Genomic DNA, 10659 nt, shown 5'->3' with positions numbered 1-10659 from the left:
GGGCTTGCAGGGATCTTGACCTAGGCTTGGACCTCTTCTCCTGGGTCTACTTGCTGGTTCCCTGTTTTGTGTTCCATTTTCCTGGGGACATTTTTATGTTGGATGTACCTTTTTTTCCCCCTGCTTTCAAGCAACCACTGTCTCTGCTACTCCAGTTCTTTCTACTGCTTCTTTCGCCTCTCTCCATCCCTGCCCCTCCTTTCCTGGCTCTGTTTCCCTGCCCCCACCTCTGAGCGCTGCACCGCCCTTTTGCCTGTTTTTCTCTCCTGGTCTGTGCTCTCGCTCGGTGGTTCTCTCCCTCGCTCGGGTACATCTCTGCAGCTGCGTCCTCTCGGATCCTCGTTACGCCGGCCGGCGTCCGTGGGTGCGCGGCCCCTGCGTCCGCGCATCGTTCGCACCCCATCTGCCAGCCTCCCGGCGCCCGCCTCCCCCCTCCGGTACCGCATTGCCGTACTGCAGGGGCGCAGTGCATTGCGCCGGCACCGTCAATAGGTGGACCCCCTCCTAGAGAGATAAAACCGCCGGCGCCAGCGCCACCAGTCCCTCTGACTGAGACCTCGGCTCTGGGTAAGGACGCACAACCCGGTCTGAGACCCTTGATTAGGTTTCCAACCAGGGTTCGCCTTCCTGTGAACCCGTCCTGAGGTAGAGGGGGACATGCGGCACCTAGCTGGGCTGCACCTCTGGGCTGGGAGGGGGTGTCTCTAGACAGGGCATGGTGGGGTCCCCGTGGCAGTCGGGTAGTAAGTCCCTTAGGTGATTGTATACTTGGTGACAGGGGTTAGGGAGGGGGATGTTTCTCCTGAAATCATCATGCTGTCACTGTGACCTTGGGGCTTGCCGGGGGTTCTGCGAGGCCGATCGTTGCAGGTGCTGGCATGGTGGTTTGGGGCTCTGAGGATGTTCGTGATTTGTCAGAGTAGGGCGGGGGGTGGTGATGGTAGTGAAACCTGAGGACCCCTATTCACGTTCTACGGTGGCTACCACCCTAGGATGCACCCCCATCCCACCAGGCCCGAGATTCTTGGTTGACCTCTAAGATGCGCAGGTACTAAGACCCAGGGCCTGGACCAGATGGTAGGGGAGAGGGTCGGGGCATCTCTGAGGGCACTTGCTTAGCTGGGCCAGGTGGGATTTTTATTCTTCTGGCTAGAACAGGGCACTTACCTCTCGGCCCTGATGGCTGCCCCCTGCCTGTGGGGAGGGCCTGAGCTATTCTGGGCCTATGCCTGGGCACCATCCAGCTGTCTCCTCAGCCAGCCTGTGGGCAGAGGGAGGAAGATGGCGCCCTTGCCTGAGGAGGGGCTGAGGAGTGCTGGCCTTCTCTTCATGGTGGCAGCAGATGGGGGTAGGGCAGTGTCCATCCCTGGGGTGTGTGTGTGTGTGTGTGTGTGTGTGTGTGTGTGTGTGTGTGAAGGAGGGGGGTGGAGGCATCGAGGACAGGGAGGACAGCGCACTGTAGAGCTGGGCACAGTGACTCATCACAGGGCTCCTGGCTGCTCCAGGGGCTCACTCAGTCTGCTGCTCTGTGATGTCCAGACAGGATTAACCCTTCCTTAAGGAACTTTCCTCCAAATCAACTCTCCAAACACTTACACACTAACGAACCATTTGGGTTAAGGTATAGGGTAGAGAAACAGGTGACTTATGAATGCAATGTGTCTGGACACGTTTAGGACAAGGGTTTGGGGGTGGAGGGTGTCATTCTTCCCTATCCAGGCTCAGGTGAAGACTGGGTCAGGAAAAGAGCTCCCAAACAATGCAATGGTGTGGGTATCTCTGCTGGGCTCTCTTAGGGCCCCCTAGTCACCTGTTTCTCTTGTCCCTGGCCCCACAGAGTTCCTGCCCAGCAAATACCCTCAACCCAGAGCCAGAGCCCCCACAGTGCCAGCCCGTCCCTCACTCAGGCAGAATGGGCAAGGAGAAGACACACATCAACATTGTGGTCATTGGCCACGTGGACTCAGGCAAGTCTACCACGACAGGCCATCTCATCTACAAATGTGGCGGCATCGACAAGCGGACCATCGAGAAGTTTGAGAAGGAGGCAGCAGAGGTGAGGACCTGGGGGCCTGGTGCTTTCTTTCATTGCCCAGTTTACCTCCTTCAGTGCAAGGGGATATGGGTAGGTAAACAGAGCAGTCTCCTGAGAATGTTGCTAGATCTGTCTCATACTGAGGGAGGGGGAATTTGTGCCCTCCCCAGGTCCATTATAAGACTCTTCACTCTTGGCCTCGGTGGGCCAGTGCCAGGGGGCCCTTCAAGCCTTATCCTCTTGCTCCCCAGGACTGAAACTGGGCTGAATGTGGTGCTGCCCTCACTTGTCTTCCAACAGCCAGGGCTCAAGGATGCTATTAATAGTTGATTGATGGGCAGCAGGCTTGCCAGCTCCACTTTCTCCAGATAAGCTGAGGAGGGTTGCTGATCTAGGATGATACCTGGAGTAGGGGGGATCTTGCTAACCTGTTCCTGGTTGAGACCTACGAAAGAGCAGTGATTGTAACTGGATTCTCTTCTCTGCCCCTACCCCTGCTCATTCTGAGAAGGGCTGGCTCCTGCATAAGAGCTAAGGCAGGCCTGAGGACATTAACTATCTATGCAGAGCTCTTGCTCCAGTGTGTATATGGGACTTTGAGCCACAATTCTGTGTGTCTAGGCCTGATGCTTTTTACCTTTTAGAGGGTGTGATTTTAGGGGGAGGAGGTAGGAGGGATTTGAGGGTTTGAAGGTCACTTGGGTCAGGTCCCAGCTGGGTTTTGTCTGGTTCTGTCTGAATAGCCAGCCCCTCCAGGCTGGGCATCATCCGTGGAATGCAGAAGCATGTCATTTGAAATTCTGGTAGGGAGCTATGTTCAGTTGAGCATCGATGACCACAGCTCTGGTCCAGGCTGTAGGAGTCTCACCAGGAGTCTGACCCTGGCACAAGTTTCCAAAAAGCAGCCAGCCTTGCTCTTGGTAGGGCTACTCCTACTTCTCCTATTTTGGTGGAACTGGGGAGGGGAGATGTCTCAGAGTTAGAAGAATTCATCCACTACAGGAAGATCTGGAACCAGACTTTTCTCAAAACCTTGAGCAACTTACTCATGTTTAAAATTTCCCTTAAAAAATAACTTGAGACTTGTTTTGTTTTTCACAGCCCCAAACCTAATGAGATAATTGACCTCTAATTGGGTGTAGAGCCTTAGCCTCAGGTGGCAAGGATAGTTTGGCAACTCCCAGACACTCACGCCCTCTGCTGGGGGACTTGCGTGTTCACAGCCATTTAGGAGGGGAGCAAGGGTGGGGCTGGTTGATCTGGGCGGCCTCAGGTGAGGCACAGCAGGGTTTGAGGAACAGCACCGGAGAGATGGGACAGAGGTCCTCCGTTCGAGGCACTTTAAGCCAACTGTCAACCTCTCATGGTTGCTCCCTGGGGCCAGGACAGGCGTAGTAGGTGGATGCGACCCCAAAGTCCTGTGTCCTATCCTGAGTTGTGCCCCTACCCTTCCAGATGGGGAAGGGCTCCTTTAAATATGCCTGGGTGCTGGACAAGCTGAAGGCAGAGCGGGAGCGCGGCATCACCATCGACATCTCCCTCTGGAAGTTTGAGACCACCAAGTACTACATCACCATCATTGATGCTCCAGGCCACCGGGACTTCATCAAGAACATGATTACTGGCACATCCCAGGTGCGTGCAGGAGGGCACCTAGCTCAGTGACTTAGGGCCCAACAGCTCTCTTGAGGTGTCAGTATCTCTTGTACTTCCTGCCTTGACAGAGCCCCGCCCATGGCATCTCCATCCCGTTAGGCTGAGTCCCTCAAGAACTGAGTCAGTGCTTTCATGTCAGCTAGATGGTGTGCCAAGAGGGTTACCTCACCACTGCTGGGGTCAGCAGACAGACAGAGGGAGAAATGTAGGCATATCCTTCACAGACAGATTTTTATAGGAGAGCCCACAATAGAGACGGTGACATGTGGGTAGAAAAGCAGTCAGACAATCACAGGCAGAGAGGACAAACCAGAGAGGATCAATGACTCATCCAAGGACTAGACCCTGTTGGTAGTGGAGTTGATGGCCAGTCTGGGCCTCTTTGACTCAGGGCCTGGTGGAAGAGTCCTCTGTTGCCCTTGAGGTAGATACCCCGAATCTCCAACCCCAGGATAACTGCCCTGGTCTCATTATGTGGGTAGCAGAGCTAGGTCAAAGGCAGGGCCAGGGGCTCACTGTGTCTGACCTGTTGGATAGGCCGACTGTGCAGTACTGATCGTGGCAGCGGGCGTGGGCGAGTTTGAGGCGGGCATCTCCAAAAACGGGCAAACCCGGGAACACGCACTCCTGGCCTACACTCTGGGTGTGAAACAGCTCATTGTGGGTGTCAACAAGATGGACTCCACGGAACCAGCCTACAGCGAGAAGCGCTACGATGAGATTGTCAAGGAGGTCAGCGCCTACATCAAGAAGATCGGCTACAACCCAGCCACGGTGCCCTTCGTGCCCATCTCGGGCTGGCACGGTGACAACATGCTGGAACCTTCACCTAATGTGAGTGAAGATAGTATGGTGGGGACAGTGCTGACCTTCCCAAGAGCCCAGGGCTCCAAGACTCCAGGTCTGGGTGGGCCAGGCTCCCTCTGGTCTTGCTGGGTTCCTGTGAGCACTCTAGTGATGGAGGATACTCCTGGTAAGGGACTTGCATTTGGGGTCCTCTATCTCAGCCTCCATATGAGGCCAAAAGAGGAAGATAAGACCCCCTTTCTGGCAAGTGATGGTTCCACCATGCCATCCCTACAGACACTGCCTGTTGAGCCCCAGAATGCACTATGGGGGAAAATCAGTTTTTATTTCTCCCAAGCCACTGCCCTGGGTTTGAATACCATTCAGGATCAGCAAGGCCACATGATCCTTCTGAAGTAGGGTGGTATCTGGGAAGCAAGAAAGGCTGGCCTGAAGAATGGAGAATGTGTCTGGGCTGGTTGTGTGGAAGCTTGAAGCTCAAACAGTCTGCAGCTCTGGCTTGGGACTCTTTCTTGGGAGTGAAGAGGACATTTTTCAGAGAGGGCCTGGGACCTAGAAAAGGGGGCACCCAGCTGTAGGCAGCTTTGCAGCTGCCCACAGTGAATGAAATGGTACAAGCACAGGTTCTCTGGAGATAGCTGAGGACCCAGTGCCTGGTGGTATAAGGACAGAGTATGGCAGACAGGGGTTACTCCATCTTGCTCTTGCTCACATATGATTATCAGGACTTTAGGATCCCCTGGAGACCCCTGATCAGCAGAAACCCCTCTGTGCCCTACTGCTGTATTGTGCTCTGGGGGTCTGCTCATCCACAGTTTGAGGGCCATCTGTTAACCTGAGGTGCTTGGGACTTGGTCATGAATACTAAGGCAGGAGGCCACAAGCCCCTTGGGTGGATTTACTTCTCGTCTGTGGCAGGTGGACCGTGAGGAGCTCTGTCAGGGGGGTTTGAAGTCATCCTCCAGAGAGGCCCTTGTGGTGGTGGTGGTGGTGGTGGTGGTGGTGGTGGTGGTGGTGGTGGTGGTGATAGACACTGAACTTGGAGATAGCTTGGTAGTGAGCAGAGCTTCTGGGGTTGGGGCGGAGGGTGGACTTTATCCCTGACATGGCCACTGGCCAGACTTGGGTCCCTACTCCCCTGGTACTTGCCCTGTCTGGGACTGCAATTGACCAGGTCCCAGTGGGATTAGGGAATCAGGCTAGTCTGAGTGGCCTCATTTGTAAATGGTGGGAGCATGACAGCATAGTCTGGGGAAATTATTTTCGTTTGCTTGTTGGTTTGTCCCTCCTGTGTTTCCTAAGCTGTGTTTGTTCAGGGTCCCTGTGAGGCTAGGAAGAAGAGAAGGGAGGAGGAGAAAGCAACTGAACTTGAACAGTGAGGCTCCCTTCCCAGGCCACCTTAGGCAGGTCCTGGAGATCTGAGGCTGAGGGTTTGGTCAGGTGAGTTGCTCTGTGATAACTGGCACCTATCCCCCCCAACTCCCCTTTTGGTCCCGCCCAGATGCCATGGTTCAAGGGCTGGAAGGTAGAGCGTAAGGAAGGAAATGCAAGCGGCGTGTCCCTGCTGGAAGCCCTGGACACAATCCTGCCCCCCACCCGCCCCACCGACAAGCCCCTTCGTCTACCGCTGCAGGATGTATACAAGATTGGTGGTGAGTGAGAATTCAGTGCCGGAGCTCACTGCTTCCTGCAGGTGCTTGAGCGCTGTGCCCCAAACCTTGACCAGGACATCAACAAGGAATCCCCAAGATGGCTGCCTCTGCCTTTCTCCTTACACCATATACTCCTACACCCCATCCGTTTACTCACCCATCCTGATTCTTGTGTTATCTATCCACCCCATCTATCTGTCTACTCAGACACCCCTCACACTCACCTCCACAGTGACCCCTCCACCCATCTCCAGTGACCCCTCCACCCACCTCCACAGATGCCCTTCCCACTCACCTCCACACATCCATCATTTAGCCTTCAATAGGATCCCTTTCCCACTCCCTACCCCCTCCACTCAGCCACAAGCTAGGGCCATAAGATGGGAGGAGTACTGACCTGACTTACACTTCACCTGCAGGGTGGAGGGTGCCTGTCTCACAGGAGGCAGTCCTAGTCCAGGAATGAGAAACGAAGGTCACGGGGGTCAACAGAAGCCAAAGCCAAACATGAGATGAGCAAAGGGAGAGGGATGAGAATATCACGCTCACACTTCCTCCAACACAGAGCCTGACAGCTGGCTTTTCTGTCATCCCATAATGCCAGCCCCCACACCCAAGCTACCAGGAGAAGCTTCCTCTCCCAGCCACTTGCTCATCAAGGTATCCCTGTGGTAGCCAGGCTGTTACTGTGAGCAGGCTTGTCAGAAGTGCTATGGCCAGATGCCTCTACAGCGGCAGAGCCACTGTGCCACAGCAGGACTCAGGGAGTCCCGTGAGGGAAAGAGTAAGCCCAGTGCCATGCTTGGCTGGGCCACACGCCACCTGTCCCTTATCCTTGAATCCTGGGAACTCTTATTCCCCGAACCGGCCAGGGGAGACTCTCCTTCTTCTGTCTCACCCTCTGCTTGTCTAGGGACCCTCTGTCTACTTATCTGCTCCATGAGGCTATCTCCCTTGGCCCTGTCAGAGAGGAGAAAGTCCTGAGTTCTGTGTACTTTCAGGCTCTCTGCTTGTATGTTTTGCCCTGCACCCCTCCTCTGGCCCGCCACCTCACAGTGCCCTCTCTTGGCCCAGGCATTGGGACTGTACCTGTGGGCAGAGTGGAGACCGGTATCCTCCGTCCTGGTATGGTGGTGACCTTTGCGCCAGTCAACATCACCACAGAGGTGAAGTCTGTGGAAATGCACCACGAGGCGCTCAGCGAGGCCCTGCCTGGTGACAATGTTGGGTTCAACGTGAAGAATGTGTCTGTCAAGGACATTCGCCGGGGCAATGTCTGTGGGGACAGCAAAGCTGACCCCCCTCAGGAGGCCGCCCAGTTCACCTCTCAGGTTGGTGGTCACACTAGGGTATGTGGGCATTCCTCCTCAGAAGGGGAGACATGGGCAGGGGTAGCAAGGAACAATGTCTGCTGGCCCTTCACCTGGCACTGGAGAAGAAGACTCTCCATTCACTCAAGGCCACTCAGTGCTCAAAGGCTAAATGGGTGCTCAGAGTCACCAGCAGGTAAGGACTGCGGCCTCTCTGGGCAGTCCTTCCCCATGATATTTGATCTACAAAAAGGCTTTTATTAGCTTACTGCTTGGGGTATCACTGTAGACTTTCTTCTCCTAATTGTTTTAAAAATTAGATCTATTTATTTAGTGTGTGTGTGCACGCACGTGAAGGTCAGAAAATCAAACCTCTTTTCCCATCTTGTGGTTCCCAGGGACTGAACTCAGGTCTTCGAGACCCAGCAGCAAGTACCATCCTTGCCCACAAAGCCGTCTTGTTGGCCTCCTTCTTTCTCTATTTTTAGTGAACCCTTTTCATCACCTCTTCACAGGGCAGGAATTTTTAGAACAGCATTATCGAAATATAATAGAAGCATTATCATTGAGGTCCAATTTTGTCCTGGTTGTACAATGCATCCATTCTGTCACGGTCCTTTCAAGTAGCTGTCTTTTGAGTCCCTCATAGTCTGCTACATGCACAGCAAGATGTTAGGGTATGAGTGGGGTCCCTGTGGCCTGGGCATTCCTTGCACAAAACCATGGGCATCGGGAGATGACCCTGTCCCTGTCCCAAGAGACCTTGTTCACGGCTTACCTCAACTCTGCTCTCAGGTTATCATCCTGAACCACCCTGGGCAAATCAGCGCTGGCTACTCGCCAGTCATCGACTGTCACACAGCCCACATCGCCTGCAAGTTTGCCGAGCTAAAGGAGAAGATTGACCGTCGCTCTGGCAAGAAGCTGGAGGACAATCCCAAGTCCCTGAAGTCTGGGGATGCCGCCATTGTTGAGATGGTCCCAGGAAAACCCATGTGTGTGGAGAGCTTCTCACAGTACCCACCCCTCGGTGAGCTGGGTGATCCAAGGTGTAACCTAGTGCGGTACTGACGGGCAGTGTCAGGAGTTTCTTTACTATGGCAAACTGAGGGAAATGCAGCAATTAGTAAGAGGTTTCACTGAGTACACACACACACGGACACACACACACACACACACACACACACACACCCCACTACCACCACATCAAACACAGTGCTCATTTACACACATCACACACGGTGCTCATTACCCCCACACACACCATGGTGCTCATTACACACACACACACACACACACACACACACACACACACACACACACACACACACACACGATGTTTCTTTTTTGAAGAAGAACGCTTGAGGAACTTCTCCGCAGTCAAAAGCAAGGCTAGTGATTTCTCCCCCATGCCCTGGCCCCTCACGACAGGATGGCCTAGTTTGCCCTAACTTTAGAACCACGTACTTGCAGCTGTTCCGGGCTACAGGGCTCTGGTCCACTGAGGCGGTCAGAACAGCTTAAAGGGGCATTAAGCTGTTCTGTGGTCGCCCAATGCACCTGCGCACTGCATCCTGGGCGCCCCCGCAGTTTACGCATCTCTCCCCACAGGCCGCTTCGCCGTGCGCGACATGCGGCAGACTGTGGCCGTGGGCGTCATCAAGAACGTGGAGAAGAAGAGCGGCGGCGCCGGCAAGGTCACCAAGTCCGCACAGAAGGCGCAGAAAGCGGGCAAGTGAAGCGCGGGCGCCCGCGGCGTGGCCCTCCCCAACGGCGCCGCGCCGCGCCCCCAGCCCCGCCCCCGGCACTGGCCCCGTCCCCTCCCCCGCCCCAGGCGCGGCCCCTCCGCCCCGCCCCCCCGCCAGGCGCATGTCTGCACCTCCGCTTGTAAGAGGCTCTACGTCAGCGACTGGATGCTCGCCATCAAAGTCCAGTGGAAATTCTTCAAGAGGAAAAGCGCCCCCACCCCAGGCTTCCGCGCCAGTGCTGACCACGCTCAGTGCCCGTTTTCCCAATAAACTGAGCGACCCCAGAGCCGTGTGTGCCTACTGCTGGGGCCCTATTTCTCAAAGTCCCGTCGTCGTCCAAGGTGTTCAGTCTGGCACCTCTCACCGCTGCCAGGTGGCCCTCACGACTGCCCTCCTAAGCTTCATGGGTAGGCGATGGGGCCCGCTGCGTGGGTGCTGGGAATCCCCAGCTAGGTGAGGATGGAAAAGCCAAATGGCTTTGATGGCTATGACCTGTTTTGGGGTGCCTCGGTGAGATGTGCAGGACCTAGGTGGGATGTGCAAGACCGAGTAGAACCAAAACTGAGCCCGACAAGGAACCGTGAAACTTGAGAGCTCCTCCCCACGAGTGGGCACACACTTCCCCCTAGGTTTCTGGATTCCCACAGAAGTCCATCTTGCTCTCACTCCAGCCTGCTGAGCCAGCCCCAGGTCTATTCTAGTTCCCTTGGCCCAGATCCTCACTTCTTAAATTGCAGTAACACCAGCCCCAGAAGTCAGGAGGCTGATGACATGTCACGTGAGCTGGGATTGATCCACCTGTCCCAGAGCACGCCATGATTCCAGTGGCCAGGCAGGACAGATGGTAGGACTACTCTCCACTCGCTCTTGTCCTAGGGAGCTGTCCTCCCTGTCCTCTCAAAGCCTATTCTTGTTATTGAGGGTTGAGGTTGGGTGGGGTGAGCGGAGTCCCTCCACAGAGCCAGAGTAAAACTCCCTGGTCTCTAATATTCCCACATGTTCCCCTTGTGTCAGTTTCCAAGGTCGGCTGCAAATGGCCAAACACAGTGTGACTTGAGAGGCAGACCTTCAGCACCCTTGGGCAGAAGGCAAACCACTGTAGATCTGCTCTCCCCTCCTGGTTTTGTTGGCGTGTCTGAGCTAGTGGCCCAACCACTGCAGTCTCTGCTTCTTGGTCATGTGCCCTCATCTCTTCTAGAGTGTGACATCTGTCTCCTATAAGGACACCCATGTCTGTACTTAGAGAGCATGCATGGAGAACCCAGATAATCTTCTGCCTTCTCGAGTGCATCTTCAGAGCCCGTCCTTGCACATAGCTGCCGTTCCAGGTTTCTGCTGTTAGGCTCCTAACACCTTCAGTACACTCAGCCTCTATGCTAGATGAAGACAGACACAGTGCAGCTGCGATGGGCAATTCTGACATCCAAAGAGATGGCCACACTGGTCCAAGG

At 55.0% G+C, this 10659-nt stretch overlaps 1 protein-coding gene across 2 annotated transcripts; it reads left to right on the top strand.

Annotated features, from left to right (window-relative positions):
- Nucleotides 1-315: 315 nt before the first annotated feature.
- Eef1a2 (eukaryotic translation elongation factor 1 alpha 2) lies at nucleotides 316-9494 on the top strand. 2 transcript variants are annotated; one of them, NM_012660.2, is made up of 8 exons: nucleotides 316-567; nucleotides 1838-2056; nucleotides 3491-3670; nucleotides 4229-4525; nucleotides 6000-6150; nucleotides 7225-7481; nucleotides 8256-8490; nucleotides 9072-9494. In NM_012660.2, exons 2-8 carry the CDS (start codon nucleotides 1913-1915, stop codon nucleotides 9197-9199), a joined length of 1392 nt encoding a protein of 463 aa, NP_036792.2. In that variant the 5' UTR covers nucleotides 316-567; nucleotides 1838-1912; the 3' UTR covers nucleotides 9200-9494. The 2 variants fall into 2 exon arrangements, with proteins under 2 accessions (NP_036792.2, XP_063139179.1); XM_063283109.1 differs by lacking the exon at nucleotides 316-567 and adding an exon at nucleotides 1274-1348.
- Nucleotides 9495-10659: the final 1165 nt, after the last annotated feature.

Source organism: Rattus norvegicus, chromosome 3 (assembly GCF_036323735.1).
Source record: "Rattus norvegicus strain BN/NHsdMcwi chromosome 3, GRCr8, whole genome shotgun sequence".
Taxonomy (NCBI): domain Eukaryota; kingdom Metazoa; phylum Chordata; class Mammalia; order Rodentia; family Muridae; genus Rattus; species Rattus norvegicus.
This window is presented reverse-complemented; position numbering and strand designations above follow the sequence as displayed.

Coding starts and splice junctions, on each gene's coding strand:
- Eef1a2 (XM_063283109.1), top strand. Junction 2,057..3,490: donor TTGAGAAGGAGGCAGCAGAG/GTGAGGACCTGG, acceptor CTACCCTTCCAG/ATGGGGAAGGGCTCCTTTAA. Junction 3,671..4,228: donor TGATTACTGGCACATCCCAG/GTGCGTGCAGGA, acceptor CCTGTTGGATAG/GCCGACTGTGCAGTACTGAT.